Source organism: Pseudorasbora parva, chromosome 3 (genome assembly GCF_024679245.1).
Source record: "Pseudorasbora parva isolate DD20220531a chromosome 3, ASM2467924v1, whole genome shotgun sequence".
Lineage (NCBI taxonomy): Eukaryota > Metazoa > Chordata > Actinopteri > Cypriniformes > Gobionidae > Pseudorasbora > Pseudorasbora parva.
In genome coordinates, this window is record NC_090174.1 from 31,071,307 (window position 1) to 31,092,226 (window position 20,920).

Sequence of the window (20,920 nt, forward strand, 5' to 3'; positions counted from 1 at the left end):
TGGTTTTATTTAATGCAAATCAATCACATATGGCTGTATGACTTTGTTTTTAGAGTGGAATTATAGCTGCATTAAACTTGTGACACATAAAGAAAATACTTTTCTTAGCATTTCATTTAGCGAATGTAATATCCCACGTGATGACGTAATTGCGTGTTGGCATAAAATAATCACTAAAAGGGTTCGTTGTAAGTGTTCAAAAGAGCCGACTCGCGGAAATCAGAAGTCCTCACTATGTTGGATTTGATTCGTGCTGCCTGGTGCTTAGCTCCGCCCTCGACTATCCGGACTGGTTGTGCTCGCCTCGGCGCTGTACAGGGTGAGTGAATGTACACTGCGGTCGGTTTGGGACGGGCGCACAGATACATACAGTGACTGGGCTGTGGAAATTAAACTCAACGGATGAAGAAATGATTCTAACTACAGCTCTGGGAATTTTTAACACGACAGCTGATTAAGTGTCACGTTATCATATGACCGTTGTGAGGAGGACCCTGGAGATAGAGGGATTGTGGCTGCCGCAGCTGACGCGCAAGTTGTCAGTATCGCAGGTCAGTGAGTGAGTGAGTTCGGGTTAGAGTTTGCTAGCTGAAACTAGCCTCAAACGGTTTTAAATTCATCGCAGCTTGAAGATATTTTGTGTCATGGCTCTGCGAGCGAGAGCTCTGTATGACTTCAATTCAGAAAACCCAGGGGAGATATCAGTGAAGGAGCAGGAGATTGTAACGCTGTACAGCGAGCAGGACATTGAGGGCTGGCTAGAGGGGACAAACAGCAGAGGGGAGAGGGGGCTTCTCCCTGCGTCCTACGTCGAGATATTGAATAATGACACCGTCTCGTCTTTTAACAACAACTCTCGATATGCCAACATTCCTACTGGTGGTTTTGACTTAAAAAAACTAACTCATGAGAGCTACAGCAGTGCACCAGCATCCAGCTTCACAGCCTACCCTGCTCTACCTCAACAACAACAACATCCAGGGACCCCAGCCAGTGATGATGATTGGGATGATGACTGGGACGATCACTCGTCTGTAGCTGATGAACCAGGGATTGTTGGTGGAGGATACAGGAATTATGAAGGAAACGGACCCTCTAGCTACAGCATATCCACATCCTCCATGCCTAGAGGTGCACAGCAAGCCAAAAGTTCAGCCACGGTCAGCAGAAATCTGAACAGGTTCTCCACTTTTGTGAAGTCAGGCGGTGAGGCATTCATCCTGGGGGAAGCATCCGGCTTTGTGAAGGATGGGGATAAAATCTGTGTGGTGATGGGTCAGTACGGTCCAGAGTGGCAGGAAAACCCTTACCCATTCACTTGCACTATTGATGATCCAACCAAGCAGACGAAATTCAAAGGCATGAAAAGTTACATTTCTTACAAGCTGACGCCGAGCCACATGCAGAGTCAGGTCAACAGAAGATATAAGCATTTTGACTGGCTCTACGCACGGCTGGTGGAGAAATTTCCTGTCATTTCAGTGCCACATATCCCTGAAAAACAAGCCACCGGTCGTTTTGAAGAAGACTTCATTTCTAAAAGGAGAAGAGGGCTGATATGGTGGATGAATCATATGACCAGCCACCCTGTACTGGCCCGGTGTGATGTTTTCCAGCACTTCCTCACCTGCTCCAGCACGGATGAAAAGTCTTGGAAGCAAGGGAAGAGGAAAGCAGAAAAGGACGAGATGGTCGGTGCCAATTTCTTCCTCACCATCAGCACTCCAGCAGCCCCACTTGACCTGCAAGATGTTGAAAGCAGGATTGATGGATTCAAGGTCTTCTCCAAGAAAATGGATGACAGCGTGATTCAAGTCAATGCCACACTCAACGAGTTTGCAAGGAAGCAAATAGCCGGGTTCAAAAAAGAGTATCAGAAAGTGGGACAGTCTTTTAAGTATTTAAGTCAGGCATTTGAGATGGACCAGCAGGCATACTCAGTTGCTTTGAACCAAGCAATTGCGTACACAGGAGAAGCCTATGAAGCTATCGGAGACTACTTTGTGGAGCAGCCTAAACAAGACGTGGACCCTGTGATGGACTTGTTAGCTTTGTACCAAGGACACCTCACCAACTACCCTGATATCATCCATGTTCAGAAAGGTAATCATTTACTCATTTATTTGTATCATCTTCAAAATATGTATGTAACTGTTCAGCTAAGATCAGTGGGCATGAAAGATAACAGGGTCACTTGCTCTCAGAAGTTACCTTGCTTGACTGATTTGTTTGCATTGAAATGCCACGGATGAGTTCACTGGCTGGGCTGGTTTCGTCTGACTGCTGAGTCACATGGGGTGAGCTCTTGCTGACCTGCTGTGTGTGTGTTTTTCCTGTGGTCTGTAAATCAGCCACATACGATGACAAAGACTGAAACTATTGACATACCGTATTGTTGTTCGTGGCAGGAGAGTTACAGCACACATGCAATCATTCAGTCAATTGTTTTTCCTTTATTTGACCATGGATTTTATTTTTACAGTGGCATTTGTGACACTTAACAATTGATGATGTACTTCCTGATTGTATTAACATGAAAAGCACATTTTTCATCTGAAATCATGATGAGACTTCATCATGAGGCTCTAGAATGCAAATAAGGCCCTCACAGGATGTAGGTAGTGCAGCACTCACACCTTCAGCTTTTTGATTAACTGCTTGAATATTTAAGATGCTGATTTGCAGATATAATACTATCTAGATATCGAGAATTGTATTATTTTTAGATAGACTTCCGCCCTTTTTTTCCTTCTTTTTTTTTTTAATGGAGCCACTAGCGTGTAATAAAGGTCTCATGTAGCATGCAATGATCACTTAATTCATTTTTCAATCATGACTGGATTGAATGTAATGTCTCTTTTTTTGCAAAGTCTTCATGATTTAAATGAAACTGCCAAACCCATAACCACATTAATTGTATCAAATGTTTATTGTTACACCCTTAACCATAGCTATCAAAATCCAGTGTTCGGCATTTTCCGTACGTGAGTATTTGTTGTAGCTGGCTATAAAAAAAAAAAAAAATGTTGTGTACTGTGCTAATTTATTGAGATTTCTTACAGCTCTTACAGGTTGTTGGCCTTGTTTGTTTCGTTGCTTCTATTGCTCTACCCTTTTTTGTAAGTCGCTTTGGATAAAAGCGTCTGCTAAATGATTAAATGTAAATGTAAATGTTAACCACTTCAGCTCTGCAGCACATTTTGCATTTTTTTGAGAATTAGGAATATCTGAATTTAAAAGAGCGCCCTACCCACATACATTGGAGTAAATTGATAAAAATGGTCTCATTTTACGGAAAAAAACTCTAAATTTTAACACGGTGGAATATTGCATATATTATATTGTATCTATTCACAATCTTATGATAAACATAGATAAAAAATAAATATTTTGATTTATTTTTAATTAATTGATTTAAAAATCTATTTTTTTTTTATCATTTTGGGATCCAAGCTTTTGGGAAGTTTCTGTTGGTTCTATAAATTGGCACTAAACAGGGGAAAAAATAATTTTCTTGATATCTCCTTGCAAATAAAAGTTATTGAGATTTATCTGACCAAAGTGTCTAACAACTACTCATCTGCATTGACATAAACTGGCCACTAGGAAATTGAAAAGAAGGCTCTGCCTCGTCAATTTTGTAAAGGGAGATCTCGGGCTCTGATTGGTCTATAATCATGATCCACATGTCTATAAAGAGCTGAGATTCTCAGCTTTTCTGTAGAACGATGCAATACGTGATGACATCATTAAAAATTGTGGCTAACACCGACAATCAAAACTAGCAATAATAAGAGCATTTGTCTGCATCACATGTTTTGATCTGGACATCGGTGACATTTTACAGTGTCATTTGGCCATACTTGCTCACAGACATGTAAAAATAGTCTCATTTTGAAGCAAACAACCTAAGGAACAAGCTGATATAGGGTTTGAGGCTAGTAGCTTTACAACGAGTTTGTGATCTGAACAGGAATATGACTCATGTGTTCGCTTGTTCAAAGGAGTCATTTCCATCTTTGTGATTCTTTTGATAATAAATTTACTGTAAATTATTGGATCGGTGAAATTATATTCCTGAGGCCGATAGCTTTCATTTGATATATGACTTGTCTATTTTAGGTGTGTTTGTGTGATAAAAATATGAATTTTTATATTATTTGCATGATTTTCTCAAGGGGTGGTCGTTGCGGGGGGGTCGAATTCAGACCGTATTATTTTCTTCTATGTCATATAAATGCAGAAGTTATTGGGTTATTAAGAAAGCTGAGGTTCTAATCTTTCAAATGATACCATATATGTCTTGTGGTCCGCGAGTTATAGATTTTTTTAAAAGATTATGATGATGCAATTTTGGACCCATCGGTGGGTCCAAGAGGGGGTGCAGAGCTGAAGTGGTTAAGAGCCCAGAGGCAAGACATCATTAATTTTTGAGCTAAAAATTATCATTATACAAAACAGTTCAAGTTTAGGACCAGTAAGATTTAAAAAATAATAATAATACATTCATTAATGCATTAATTCAGCAAGTGTGTATTAAATTGATCAAAAGTGATAGTAAAGACATTTATAATTTAATGAAAAGTGTAAGAATTTTTTTTTTAATTCTTTATATAAATGCTGTTTTTTACATTCTATTCATCAAAGTAGCCTCAAAAAATTATCACAGTTTTCACAAAAATATTTAACCGTGCAGGCTGTTTTCAATTCTGTTAAGAAATGTTACTTAAGCAACAAATCAGCATTATTCCTGATGGATCATGTGACACTGAAGACTGGGGTAATGACTGGAGCATTTATATACACTTTGTTTTGTATGTTTTGTTTCAGAAAATGACCAGACTTATAGGCAACACTGAATTTTAAAAGCTGTTGCAACAGTCGACATTTATGTGTTGTCTCATAACCACAGCATGAACGAATGGTGTGACTTTGTCTATGAGCTGTGGGGTAGCAGTGTACGTTCAGATGCCTGCCATTTCCTCATGGGAATGTAGCAAATGTTTTGATCTTGTTGTTCACAACAAAATGTAAAAAGTGGCCTAAATTTAGACACATTTATTTTTATGACTGTTAAATGTGTAAACCAGATGTTTAATGATGTACAGACTGGTGCTGCAGAGTGCAGACACACCGCTGTCACTGTATTGTGTTTTGGAAAAACTGAAATGCTGTGTCGTACTTCCAGCAGAGAGGCCTCAGTCTGACTGAAGCCCATATGCCATACCTGAGCACTTGCCAAAGCGGTGTAATGTAGCCTATTTTTAAGCAAATTCTGATTGTCGTTGGCACCATATCATTTTAGCATGGAAAAAACAGCCCTAGATGTGTATGAGTGAGAAATGTCATCTTTCTTGCATTGTGTCTGTGGTTTCACCCCCAATGTCACACTTAACTTAAGCAACTGTGAGAGGTTATCATAAGATTTCTGAGGAAACAATCATCCAGAATTTGAAAGAGCAGTTGAAAACTATGAGCAAATCTGTCCACTTTCCATCACCACTGTGACGGAATAAATACTAACATCATATCTGTGCTCCGATTATGATGAACAAAATGAGACATTCAAACCCCCCTGAAGAGTAGGGGACATATTATAACCACTTCCTGTCTCATCTCCTCAAAGACATTTAGACATCTATCTTTCATAAGCAATAATTTTGGCTTTGAATTCTGGTCATAGTTGCATTGTGACAGTTTAGTCATTACATTATAGTTTAGTCATTATCTGTTTACACATTCAGATTTTGTCACCCTTTTAATATATTTCATGGTGATATGAAAATCAATACCATAAAAACAACTGCACCTCAGAAAGAATGCCTAAAATACTCTACAACCAACTAAACCATAAGAAACCTCATTAAGCAACTGATGAACACTGATTAGCAGCATTCACCTGTGTAACTCATCAACATAATGTGTTTGCTATTTGTTTTTTTAAGATTATCACATTTCAAGACATAATCATCATAATGTCCACAGGGATCTATGAAAGGTTTGCTGTATTTTAAGAAAATACACATGAGCACAGCATGTATTGATTTGTGTCACTATAGAGCCCCCATTAGTGATGGAAGTGAAGAGCCATTAATGAACATACTGACATTGGTATAAATGGGACCCTTTTTTCCATCGCATTTCTATGACATGCAGTGAAATATGTTGAAGTATATGTGGTTTTTATGACACTGAGAGGAAATTATGACTCAAATGTGATGTGGTTAGCTGGGGAAGTTAGCACTGTGCATTAACTGAGCCACTAAAAAGTGGTCAGTTTACTAAACTCACCAAAAAGTTATAAAACCTGTTGCCATAAAATTAACTTTATGTTAGTTAACTTTAAAGTAAATAGAATTAATGCATAATTGACAAAGTTATGTGAAATTGCCAAGTTCACATATCTTTTTTTTTCAATTATGCGTGGTTTATTTAGGGTAAATATATTAAGCTGAAGTACCCATTAAGCACACTACTATCTTTGAGCTCAGATTTTAAAAAGCAAAAAAAGACTTGTTGTCTTAACCAAATGATGTGTTTGTTACTATATACCTACTGTAATTTCAAGCTAATCAGAACATTGCACTCTGAGATAAGGGTATCAATGTGTTCACACTGTCTGATGGCCATTTTGGAAGCTGCAGCTTTCAAAATGGCCATCAGACAGTGTGAACACATGTCTGACATGTATGAAAACTTTCACCAAAAGAGTATCCCCTTAAATGTGCAGTTGTTTTTAGACGTTTAAAGGCCATCTTTCAATTTAATTTTATAACTTATTTTATACAGAATATTGTATGAAAATGTCAATTTAAAAAGACATACATAAGAATTTATATGTTTTACAACACCCACGCGTCGAAATTAAGAAAAAAAGTGCCTGTTCTAAGCTACGCTCCAAAAACCCGCCTTTTCCCAGAGAACGCGTCATATGACGCAACGACAAGCAAACAGGCGCTGCAGCCCTGGCTCTCATTGTGGGTTTACGTAGTCTGAGAGGTGGAAACAGAAAATAGAGATTGTCGTTATCGTAATTATAGTTATAGTAGGTTTGAGTCATCACAATGGTGAATCAATAAAAGATCGTTGTTACAATGACTGTATTTACATGAACAGCATATTCCCGTCCTAGCCGAAAGACTAACTGCTTTCATACACGTAAGTTACTCCACAGTACATGTGAGCTCATTTACATTATGTCCGTCAGAAATACTAAGAGGTGAGTAGTATAACAGCCGACTAAGGTCGGAATTCCAGCAGTCCGGTTATGTTGTTCAGATATACGGCCCAAACGCTTGACATCTGCAGAAGCAGAACATGCGGAGCGGACACCTAGGTCTAAAAGCAGTTAATGATTAAACATCAGCTAGCAATTTCTACAAAATTTCACGATAAACTATGTTGTGTAGAAATGCACAGAATGTCTAACGTTATCCCTATCTGACCGTCACAGATGTAAGCTATAGCCTACATCCTACAACATTCATTTAAAATCTGGGATCTAAATTAATTATTTTTTGAAAAGGTATTGCTGGCATAGATGGTGACAATCTATATGGATGCTTGAAAAACAAGAAAGTCGACAACAATATTGCTAAATATGATTTATTAAAGATACTGCAATGTGATAAACATGGAGACAACGTTAGCCACAATTAGCTGTGGTCACTCACCAAAGCCCCTTTCACACTGCACGTCGGACCCGCAATATTCCCGGAACATTGCCGGGTCGCCTTCTGTGTGAAAGCAACCACGTCGTGGAATTAATTACCGAATTGAACCCGGGTCGGAGACCTAGTAACATTGCGGGGTTCGACCCGGGATGAGCGCTGTGTGAACAAAAGCCAAAACTAATGCCGCAACGTGTACGTAGTTATCCCACAACTCTATCTCTCTCCTCTGTCCATTTACCCTTCCCCTTAACTTTCCCTGACCCCCCTTTCGCCTAGGCGGCTCGTAATTATACGACAATAGCCCATCGTAAGAGTTGACATTTATCCCAACTGCAACCTCTTCGCTGTCTGACTCCATTACAAAGAGACGATGTTTACCGGCCGTTGCGTCACTTCCGATCAGAGCGTTTTTCACAACGGAAGTCATTTTACTCACAATTTCTTTTAAAAAACTGTTTTAATGCACATTTATGATTAATTTCTTCACGCAAGTCGAGTTCCTATGCTATTTATCTACACATTCATTCACAATGATCTAAAACAAAGCTTAAAGCCCATCTTTCAAGTTGTAGATAAGTAAATCTTACTGCAAAATTAAGAGATTAATGTTTAGACTTTTGCATATTATAACCTGGAACCTGGATCTGGGAATAATTATAGTTAGATCCTAAAGATAGTTTTAGCAACATGTTGCAGTCAAGGGGGTAATCTAGCACTCGGAAAACGTTCCACCCATAGGGACGGCCATTGCTAACCAAGCCATCACCTGCTGTTAGCATCCCATTGACTCCCATTCATTTTTGAGTCACTTTGACAGTGAATAACTTTACATCAGAGGCGTTTAAAGACTCCATTTGTCCATTGTTTATTTCTTAAGAAACACGACAATGCATAAACGGCTCCGTTACCTTGTATCTTACACTATCGCCCCGCAGAAGCTGTTTTTGTAAAAAAGGCTAACTATTGCGTCATAACCAACGCGACTCTGTCGCACAGTTGAGAAATTACCGTATAGACCTGAGGAGACGCTCGCAGGCAATCTTTTACTGTTTATGAGGCAGTCGGGGGGACGTGGAGACATAAAGTCTGATAAAGTCAAGGGAGAAGAATGGAGAGAAGCCCATAGTGAGCCAAAAGCAACGGGAGAAAATATTTAAACAACAGGATTCAGATTTCACTTTCCACAACTACTAGAAGACCTACAGCTGTCCGACAGGTTGCTCACGTCACATCTACGTCGTCAGTCTGAGCCTGCGCAGTTCGCTCAGCCATCAGGAAGTGAGTGCTCCTATACTGACATCACTTAACGCCGTAGAAGTCAATGGGATGGGATAGCTCTGTCCATTTCTTTTACTGTCTATGGTTGCAGTGCTACACAAGCCTGCAACACCCCTCTCAGAATCCGAAGCCTCCGTCCCTTGATCGCCCCCAGGTGGCCGGTCCCAGTATAACCCTCCGTGTTTTCTAATGGACGCGAGGCAAACTAACAATCAAATTACACTTCAAATGTGTTTTCTCCAAAGTTAGTTCATGTCATTGTAGGCAGTTATCATCGCAATGATTTCATTTCAAGTGTTAGTTTTTTAAATAACTTTAGTTTTAGTTAGTTATTTGATGCTATAAAAACGGGTGTGTGACGTCATGATTGACAGCTGAGATCGATGTCTTCTCTGAGTGAAGTTGTCACTGAGGCACTAACAGACTTTTGTGGGAATATTTGGAGCAGATTGGAGCTTTAGCTTTAATTTCTACATTTCCATAACTGTTTATTTCACACCAACATAATTAATTGTTCTGCATCTGCGAGAGTGTGGTCAGGTTTCCTCACTTTTTTAAGTTAATTCAACTGATGATAGTATTTATTGTGTTAGCAACATATCAAATGTTAGCCTATCTCTAGTCATTTGAGTTGAAGTCTGATATTTCAACTTGTTTTCTCTCTTCTATAAAACAAAGATTTTAGATGTGCCATGTTCCAAGTCTTCTGAAATCAAAAGATAGTTTGGAGAAGGGCTGTGCATATTCAATCTGCAAAACATTTTCCCAAGTTACTTTTGACAGTATTTTCCAACAGTTTTTGTATCTTTTATGCTTAAATTGGATGACCCAAATAAAACCACGCAACTATCCATTGCACATGGATAGGTTGTCATCTGTGCAATAAGTATTTGTGCAATTTCCTCATTAAATATTCCACAGTCAACTGTTAGTGGTATTATAACAAAGTGGAAGTAATTGGGAACAACAGCAACTGAGCCACGAAAAGGTAGGCCTACTAGGCCATGTAAAACCACAGAGCGGGGTCAGCGCATGCTGAGGAACACAGTGCGCAGAAGTCGCCAACTTTCAGCAGAATCAGTGGCTACAGACCTCCAAATTTAGCCTTCAGATTAGCTCAAGAACAGTTGGTAAAATGGTATATCTTAAAATATGTCAGTGCCACTGTTTTATCTCAAGATTCACACCAGTAATGTTTTGTTTTTTTCTAAGGCACATTAAGATAAGTTGACTGTACTAATTAAAATAAGGCCTAATCCTGGCTTAATGTAAGCCCTGTCTTTGAAACCAGCCCTTTAAATGTGTGTCTGATACACTGTGACCCGTTCTTAATTTGGGCAGTCCAGTCCACTTTCCTCAGATTATTTTCTAAAAGCTAAAAATGATGTTGCCATCTATACCCACCTTTTTGTCTGTGCAAGATACAAATTTTGTAATTGTCGATCTCTTTTTCATACTAAAGAAATCATGGTGAGCACCATTCAAAAGTATTTCATTTTTCAAAGAAGTCTCTTATGCTTACGAAGGCTGCATTTATTTAATCAGTAGCTTAGTAAAACAATAATATTATTACAATTTAAAATAACTGTTTCCTATTTTAATATATTTTAAAATGTAATTTATTCCTGTGATGAAAGTGCTGAAGTTTAAGCATCATTACTCCAGTCTTCAGTGTCACATTATCATTTTAATATGATCTGATTTGATGCTCAAGAATCATTTCATACTATTGTCATTGTGGAACAGTTGTGCTGCATATTATTTATGCTGAAATCAGGGTATCATCTTTTGTGTTTCACTGAACTGAAGGAAGAAAAAGAAAAGGGTTTGGAATTGCATGAGGTTGAGTAGGTGATGACAAAATATTAATGTTTGAATGGACGATCCTTTAATCCATCAGTCATGACTGAAAAGTGCCTAATTGCTACTTTAAGTCTTCACTGTCACTCCTGTTTTTCAGGAAAGATGATTAATAGAGTCATAAGATTCAGCCACTATAGACGACATGGCAGCTTTTGAAATGGGCTGAAAGCTAAAATTCATTGGTCTCTATTTAGGTGCTAGTAGTAAATGTCTTGTAATTCACAGCGGGTTACTTTTGTATTTTCCTTAACGCCCATGAATCTAATGGTGCTGTTCCAAAGCAAATTGGACTCTCTCTCACTTTGTTGTGCCAGTGATCTGCATTTGCCTTCTCATTTGTTTAAAAAAGCAAATAATTTCAGAGCAAAGTCCCATGCAAAAAGTCATGATCCAAATCTGTGTTCGAGGGAGGCGTAGAGGACTTTCGTTCTCTGGTTGCAGTTCACAGGCAGGACCATGTTGTGTAATAGCACGTATTACGTAATGCCTGAAGAGGTTCTACAGAAGCAAGCTTTATAGTGGCTCAGTCGAGCGCAGATTCCCACGTGTGTCTCCTCCTTTTTCAGACCGTTTTCATTTTCAACTGTTTTACTACTCTCTTTGTTTGATGTTCCACCTATTAAAAGCTATTTTTACAATAAAGTAACAATAAATGCAGCTTATCTGAGTCTTTAATTGAGGGAATGGAGCATAATTTGGTGGCTTAAATGTCAAATGTATTTTATTTAGGCATGTACACTATTATGTACTATTATTAACGGAAGTTTGTCCATTCTGTAATATGTCAGATAAAGTGGTTGCCACTTCAGCTAACGACGTCTGAAAAGACCTCTTTTAAAGGGAGGGTGAAACACTCAGTTTCAGTCAATCTCATGTCAACCTTGAGTACCTACAGAGTAGTATTGTATCCTTCATATCTCCAAAAAGTCTTTAGTTTTATTATATTTATAAAAGAAATATAGGCTGTACCGAGTCTTTCCGAAAAAACCAAACACCTGGAGGCGAATCGTGTGGGCGGAGCTAAAGAATGATGAGCGCACACAAAGCGGTGACGTCCTCAAGCATGGAGAAGAAAAGTGCTACCCTAAATAAACCATGGCTTTCAATCAGATTCAACTAATACATATATGATCCAGAATCAGTTTTACTCACCGCCTGTTTCCAAAGCAGGACCGCTCCGTCAAAAACACACTTCTTTGGTAACTGTTGATTTGGTGAAGTCCTGTGACAGCAGTGACCGTGGAGATCCACTTTTGCGACATGACTGAAGCGATGTTATGAAGCTTCCCGTTATTTCTGCGTTCAAATCGGTTCAAATGCAGCGCTGCCTTCCCGGAATGCTGTGCTGAAGCGTTGAAGTCGCTTGACGTCACCCATAGGAATAAAGTGGAGCACGGCACGACCATGGATCTGCACCTGAGAGCAGTGTTTATGGGCGTGCATTTGGTCTCTTGCTCTAGTCACACGCGCGCGCGCACCTTTCCGGGAGAAGAGCCCGTACGGTCCATACAAGGACCTTCCGCTCTGTCGACGTCAAGCGGACCCATACTCGGAAAAAACTCTCCGAAACTTGTGAGAAACCAGAAGGAGTATTTTTGACACAGAAATACTCCATTAAACGTCCAACATTAGTTTTTGAAACTTTGTCCATGTTTAGGATGGGAATCCAAGTCTTTAACAGTGTAAAAAGCTCAGTATGCATGAAACAGCATTTCACCCCCCCTTTAATGGTCCCGTTCTTCGCGATTCAAACTTTAGTTAGTGTGTAATGTTGCTGTTAGAGCATAAATAATACCTGTAAAATTATAAAGCTCAAAGTTCAATGCCAAGCGAGATATTTTATTAAACAGAAGTTCCCTTTCGAAGCCTACAACGAACGGCCGGTTTGGACTACAGCAGGAAGTGCAGGGATGTAAAGACATCGCTAGAACCATTTGTTGACTAACCCTCCGCCCACAAGAACATGCAAAAAGGGGGGCGTGCGTCTTTTTGCTCTCCCACTTGGAGAAGAGCCCAAATTGAGCGTGCATTTCCCCGTTATGGTAAGAGACGAGACCTTTCCGGGCAAAGTGTGCTAAGCTGCTGTCCAATCACAACAGGGGAAGCACTGGCCCAATCAGAACTCGTTACGTATTTCTGAAGGAGGGACTTCATAGAACAAGAAAATCATCAGGCCGTTTTTAGGACAGAGGAAACAGCGCTGTACAGATAAGTCAATTGTGTGAAAAATACTGTGTTTTTTTTTACACACGAAACATGAACTCATGTTATATTGCACACTGTAAACATAATCAAAGCTTCGAAAACACGCGAAGAATGGGACCTTTAAAAATTTTAAGCAGAGTTACCTGTCAAAAATGTAATGTTTAGTTGTGACCCAATTCTCACAGTTGTTGTTCTGTGTAAATACACATTGCTGTGTAAATACGGACTCAAAACACTTTCCGTGGTATAGCCTGTATGTCAGGAAATGTCAAAAGGAACAAACTTTGTCCATAGCAAAAACAACACAGTCCCATGTAAATAATGTCTGCAAGTGTGTGTAGTGCTTTCACTCTAGATAAGAGAGAGCGACTGCCAGCTGATGACAGAAAAATGTGATGCAAAAATAACGAGTATGTTATGTTCCATACAATGTAACTTTAACATAAATAGTTTAGTGCATTTAAAGGTGCACTCTGCAACTTTCTGTCCACTAGAGTTCGCCTATTAAAAACAAAGGCGTAGTTTGATGACGCAAAGTTTGAGCACAGTATCTTCTTGGGACATGTGGTCTTCACCTCACAGCCGGTTGAAAATAGGAATCGGGCAAAAATCACACTCATGAATGCGCTTATTAACTTTACTGTAGTGTAAAGCAGAGCAGGGCCGAGTGTTGTGGTGCTGAACAAGCACCGGGACTTTTATTATGACGGGACGAGGGACAGTTGCCGGGCACCCGCACTTCTGTTTATCATATTAGATACATTTAAGTGTGTTTAGGGTAACGCAGATATGACGCGATTGACAGGCGACTCCCTCAAACGCTATGCTGACACGTCCCGGTTCATTAGATAAAATAGCAATTTTCTCACAATTTACAAATAGTTGGAAACATTTGGGATATTGTAAATACTCAACTGAACAAAATATATAACACTGGCCGAGTGGTTTTTGGATATTTTACTGCAAAAATACTACATAGTGCACCTTTAAAAGTAACGTTCCCCAACACGGGCTATCTCACTTGCCTGCTGTCTTTTATCATTGACCTGCATCTTGTCTTCCTTGAATGCACTGACTTTCTGTGAGAGTCTGGGAGTTCATGGGAGTGTGTGAGTTTGAGGAATTTCAGTGATCTGGGTTACTCTCAAGTGAAGGCTTTTTTGGCCAGAAGGCAGATAGTGTGGAGTTTGGGGGGATGGGAAGTTTGGGAATGTCTTGCATGTTTCTCCTCACGAAGAGGGAAGTCAGCCATCTGTGCTCAATACTTCACTGATACACACAAGGCATTCAGAGAGAGGATAACTATGTCATGAAATCTGAATTAATGCATCTTGTTACAGACCTTTGTATACCTTTATTTGTGCTGTATTTGAGACTAGCTTGAACTGGAAACATTTGTGTTCTTCCCGTAGATTGTTATATGTACCTTTGACCACACCACAGTATGTCACAAAACTGCATCATCTTTATAATTACACTGTAGAAAAAATTGTCTCCAATTGAAAATGTGCTAGTGACTGATCACATCTAAATTTTTCAGTTGGCCAAATTGAAATTCTGTGAATTGATGCACTTGAAAAATGTATATTATCAGTCACTTAAACATTTTCAATTGAAGACCTGATTTTTTTTTTACAGTGTACCTCTAAAGTTCTTGTTCAAAGTTTATTTTTTTTCAAATGCACAACAATTCCTGATGCATTTAGAAATACATTTTGAACTGCTGTCTCAGCATTTTATGTTTCAGCTGCAGTTCCTGATTTCCAAACGTCACCCTTGTTTGACTCTTAGTGTTAGTTTGTATTGTAATGCACGTTTAGATTATTCTTTTTTTCTTTCTTTTTTTTTGTTAAACTCACTTTTTTATGTTAGTTGCACCTCTAGTTATTTTTTGGGTCACCTTTACCACACACTACCATTTAAAAGTTTAGGGTCTCTCATTATTTTATGTATTTAAAAAAAAAAATGTTTTGAAAGAAGTCTCTCGTGCAAAAACGCTGCATTTATATGAACAAAAATACAGTAAAATGTTCCTTACTGTTGGAAGTTCTTTTCTTTCCTCATAAGTTGGAAGGTCCCGTGTAATGACTATGACTGATAAGGCAAGTCATTTGATGTGACACTTAATGGAGTTCATTGTCATTTCCTGTCATTGTAATATGAACCAGGTTGCTGGGGGAAGCATGTCTTTGACATTCACTGACATTGTTGAACGTTTTTTTACAATCAGTTGGTCAATAAAATGGCATTCTGCAGTCAAAATATTTTTGCGTAAAAAAATCTGCACAGCTGATCTAGTTTTACATCTCGTCATATTTCTCTTTCCATAAAATAATAAATTGTCAAATCAATATTTCATGAACATATTTTTTTATTTCCCAATCATTATAGAAAATAAACACCTTCTGTGTGACCTTATCACCCTGACTAGGTTTGATAATGATTGACTGTGACGTTACATTTATTAAATATGCTATTGATGATTCCTTTTTTTTCCTGTCATTTCCACTAAGACAAAAACAGCCCTGTCTGTCGCCTCTCTGTCATTTTTATCAATCTGGCACAACCAAGCCACCACATTCTACAGAGAAAAACATGTGATTTTACTGCATTTTAACTTCCACGTTCTATGAGATTGCAAGACTTTTGCAACAATGACAGAGTTGCATGCAGCTGCCAAATATCATATTACTCATTCACTTTCCTTCCTCTTGTAGACAAAAGCTCCTGAACAAAAGATATTAAGCCAACATTTATTCAGAAATACATTCAGAAGCATCAGCTTTAGTGAAGGCAATTTTATTTTGTATTTTCCCAATTCCAGTCTTTGTGCCTCCCTAGTCCCCGCTCTGCACATTTTGTATGTCTCCTTCCTTTATCTTATATGCTTACTTGAGGGCTGGGTTTTATTCAACCATATGTGTGCTGTGAAGAGAGCTTAAAGGGGTATATTTCGCCATCCTAAGTGAGATTCCAGTCCGAAAAGGGGATGTTTTTTTAAATGCGGCTGTTTGCAGGTGTAAAGTGAGTTAATATGATACAAATAAATGTACATTTATAATGAAGATTTTAATAGGTAAAATATGCTTTATGTGTATCTTCTTAATGTTCTTAACTTTATAGCAGACGAAGCATTAAACACATTTTTTACCTGTGATTATTTTTTTATTTTATTTTTAACGTTATACGAAATGCATGACTAAAATGTGTATAGAATATCACATCAAAATAAAAGAACTTTTTATATTTATGTTTATACGTTAACTCCAACCTTCCCAACATATTTAGCTTTAAATGAATCACGTGGATTTGTCACCCTGGGTCACATGACCATAAACGATTACATTTCTTCCTTGACTTTTGAAAGGGCCCTTAATGAAGGAGTTCAGTTGTTCACTTTCGTTTGAAACACCCCTACAAATGTCTTTCCCTTCCAGAAGTGCCCTTCAAGGATGCAGAAATGCTGTTTGGAATTGGAAACACCTATACGAACTGTGCAGAGTGGGGAGTCACAAATACTGGGAACCAATCTAAAGCAGCTCTTGTCAAACGTGTCCTGGGGGCCCCCACCACTGTACATTTTTTGATGTCTCCCTCATCTAACACACCTAATTCACACACCTTATCTGCTCATTAGTACAGACAGCAAGACTTGAAGTAGGTGTGTCTGATGATAGAGACATCCCAGGACAGGTTTGAAGAAGTTTTCTGGTCAACAATTTATAATGAAATAAGAAGTAAATTAAAAGCAAATAAACACAATAGAACAAAGACAAAAAATCAATAGTGCTTTAAGTTTTCAGGTAGGTCTGTTCCAGTAAAAAATACAACAAAAATGTTTTAAAGTCATCAAATATATAAAATTATATTCACTATGCTGCTGTTACTTTAATAAGACAGTATGCACAAATACTGACACTGGCATTTTGGTGCATAAATGTTAATTTGACCTTATAAATGCAATAATCCACACAAGAACTAAATTCAGATCTCACACACTGCCATCAGTGTACCAGATTCAATTTCTTTGCATGGTTTATTGTGCTTTTAATAACTTCAATAAAGTCCATTACGCTCTTCATTTTTTATTCACTGATGTCTCGTGTGTGTGTGTGTGTGTGTGTGTGTGTGTGTGTGTGTGTGTGTGTGTGTGTGTGTGCACTATATATATAGCCCAACTTCGCACTTCCATTGAGGTGCACCTCCTCAAACTTTTAAAATCCCTGGCAAATATGTTCGCCAATGATTTACACATTAAAATACTAACCTGGTAAATATATCATAAAAGTGACGTGTCCTGGTGGTGCCAAACGGCTCTTTGCAAAACAGCCACATTAATGCAGAAGAACAGACGAGTGTAACTTGTTGAGCTATTTGTCATAACTTCTCTCTTGACTGAATCTGTGTCAATATTTAGTCTCATCCTGGCTCTGCTCTCTCCACAGGTGCTCTGACGAAAGTGAAGGAAAGCCAGAAGCACGTAGAGGAAGGGAAGATGGAAAGCCTACAGGCAGACGGCATCAGGGAACGCTGCAACATCATCTCTTTCGCCACGCTGGCTGAGATCCAGCACTTCCATCAGACTCGAGTGCGGGACTTCAAGTCCCAGATGCAGCATTACCTCCAGCAGCAGATCATCTTCTTCCAGAAGATCACAGGCAAGCTGGAGGAGGCGCTTCAGAAGTATGATGATGCCTAAATGAACCATGTTTGAATTGGACCGACAGAGCTTTACTTTTCCCGGCAGAGAGCCAGGTGAGGGTGAGCCAGCCCCTAGCAATATGCGACAAACCAAGAGTCTAAAATATATTAAATATAGCCCTGTACAATAAATGTCTATTAGAAGGAACTGAAAATTGTCTGGGAAAAGTATATAGTGAGATGGCGATAATAAATGTCTAGGTTGGACTGTGTTTTCCTACGCGAGGAGGACAAAGACACGCAGGACATGGAACATGGAATGTCCTTGATTCCTGCTACTAATGTCATATTTTAAACAGTGTTCTTCACACGGATGAATGAAATATTGAAATGATTTTATGAGCTCGTCTGGCTCCTCTCTGCCACCGTTTAAACACTCGAGCCCCCTTAGCCATTCTTAGATGTTTACAGACCTTACAGAGCCGCTGTCATCACTGTTGTGCCTTTCAATCTCGTCTTGTTGGTATTTTTACAATTTCTTAAAAATAACTATATATTATTCTTATTCTAAAATTTGTTTTTACAAGGTTTGATTTTATTATCTTTATTATGTTATCTTAAAAGTCACCCCTGCTTAAAATGGCAGGACGAAGGAGTAGCTGGCTCATGTTGTGAGAAAAGCGTGGGAATAGCTGCTCACAATGCTCTAATTTGATATCCCATGTGATTTATTCCCCTCCCTCCCCGTGATATTTTGGGTCCAATGCCGAACAGATTGTGAATTTGAGGGAAAAGCGTAGTTGCCATCAGATCACCTGTCGTTACTTGGAGACAAATGAGCAGGCACCTAAAAAATGTTTAAATGTAATGTAAACAGGACACACAGCACACTCAGGATGACAAGAGTTCATTTTGGACAATTCAGCCTGCCATTTTTTTGGCTAATGACATTTTTCAAAACTAACAGTCCTCAGAGAATTCAGTTCATTTTCTAATACAGATTTCTACGTATGAACCACATCTAGATGTTCTAAAATGTTAAAGAAGATTCCAAATAAATTGTTCACCTAACTGCTTGTTGCATTGAATATATTTTTGTATCATATGTGTTTTGATGAAGGCACATTCAAACACCACATTCAGCATATTTTGATCTACTGAAAGTAGTTATAAATAATCAATGGCAACAAAATGTCTGTTTGCTGATCATATCCTGTGCAGGCATAGTGAAAAAGAGAACAAATGGAAATAGAAACATAACACAGTTTTCTTAAAAGGGCTGCACGATATTGAAGAAACTTGTTAAATTATGCGATAAAATACTGCTTTAAGTGTGTAAAATGATATTTAAATATATTTAAAAACTGTAAATTATGTAGATAGTATATATGTTTCATATTCTTTCTGTCAAAAGAAAGCATCACTTCTGACCAGCAGTGTTTTAGCATTACATAAAAAGTAAAGTAGTCACAAATTTTAACATAAATGTAAACCAACACAAAAATAAAACTACTTGGTAACAACTTGGTAAAACATAGTTCCCTTTCAGTTTGTCATGTTCGACATTACGTCGACATCACCAACATATTGACGTCAACGCAACGTCTTCGTTCCCAAAAAGGGTTACATTTGTAACCGAGACGTTATATCAACCTAAATATTCAGGTTAAAAAAACACCCAAATAATCTAGGGGTCTCCATAAATCTCTATAAATCATAAGCAGTGTCTCAGAACAAGCTGTTTGCAGATTCCTGGTAAAGAGACGTCACAGAGAGCTGTACAAAGTCCGCCATTGTTTATCACCTCGCCAGAGCATTTAACAGCAGCCTTCAAGGAAGATATGTATAAAGCTACTACAGTTTATTCAGTCAAGAAGCATTGAATTATTTTCTCTTTATCGTTTGTTGTTTGATTCATATTAACAGCAGCTATAGCAGTAGGTAACGTTACTGTATGTATTGTGTGTATATATACTGTATATATTTCTGCTTTCACTTTAGTACACAGATCTAATATACACACTGTTTTCTGTACTTGCTGCATAAGTGCACCGAGATAACCAACTGTTTCTGATATAACCTTTTTTGCATTTGAGTTTAATTACAATAACACATGAAAGAGAACTGATCTAGTTTAATACTCACAGACTCACCGACATCCAGCTCTCTGTGTGCATGCGTCGAGTGTGTGTGCTCAAGTTGAGAGCAGATGAGAGTGATATGGCTTTAAAACGCATTTAGTTGATAATATTTCATGATGATGAAGAACTGCAATGTCACGTGACCGTGTCCGTGATAGAGATTATCATAGCCGAACAAATTTATTACATTTCAGTTATATTTCGCATGTTCACTGGTGTTCATCAGCTGTAAAGGCTCCGCCCTCTGGGGTGGGGAGAAGCAGCTCATTTGCATTTAAAGGAGACACACAAAACAGCTAATTTTTCTCAAACCAAAGAATTTCCATTTTCATAATGGTATATTAAATGGTTTGTTAGAAATGTTGATCTAAAACTTCACAGACATAGCCGGGGGTCTCCTGAGACATATTACATCTTTAAGTTTTTAAGGTAGACCTACATTTGAGTAAGAAACTAAATAATCAAATGTAAAATTAAACACTGCATTCTTCACATGAATCAAATATACATTGATTCATATTAAAGCTATAGCTATTAAAGCTATAAAATGTATTTAGTCAAGAGCAGTGAGTGATTTTTCTCTTTTTCGTTGTTGTTTTTCAGACAGCTGCAGGTTTATGGTTTTAGGCTGCTGTCACTTTAAGACCGAATGCACAGATCCTATTGCCACACATCGGATTTCTTTCCTTTTTCTTTACCTTATCTTACTACATAACTGACTGACATAAATACCCGCTCAGACAGGTGCAAACAAGTGCAATAAGCGGCAAAAAAATGACACACTGTCCAAGAGACGATAATTTTGAAATATCGTGCAGCGCTAGTTAATTTTCATTCTTTATGTTTGTTGTTTTTTCTTTCGCTGGTTTGTTCAGTATATATATAACCAATATTGACACAGTTTCAGTACAACTATCAGTGTTGTGCTGAAGGGAAGAGGAGATCTTTTAAGGTTCTTGTTAAAGTGTTGAAGCATGAAAAATGTGAAAATGGATGCAGATGTTTATTTGTCAACACTGTTGTGAAATATATCAACCTTATTTCTTTCACATATTACATGATAATAACAGACACTTGTGATTGTTAATTTGCATCAGCAATAAAACACTTTAAATCTTG

At 38.3% G+C, this 20,920-nt stretch overlaps 1 protein-coding gene across 1 annotated transcript; it reads left to right on the plus strand.

Moving 5' to 3' along the window:
• The first annotated feature begins 203 nt into the window (after positions 1-203).
• Positions 204-20,920, plus strand: snx18a (sorting nexin 18a). Its single transcript, XM_067438407.1, has 2 exons — positions 204-2,103; positions 17,465-20,920. Exons 1-2 carry the CDS (start codon positions 645-647, stop codon positions 17,716-17,718), a joined length of 1,713 nt encoding a protein of 570 aa, XP_067294508.1. The 5' UTR covers positions 204-644; the 3' UTR covers positions 17,719-20,920.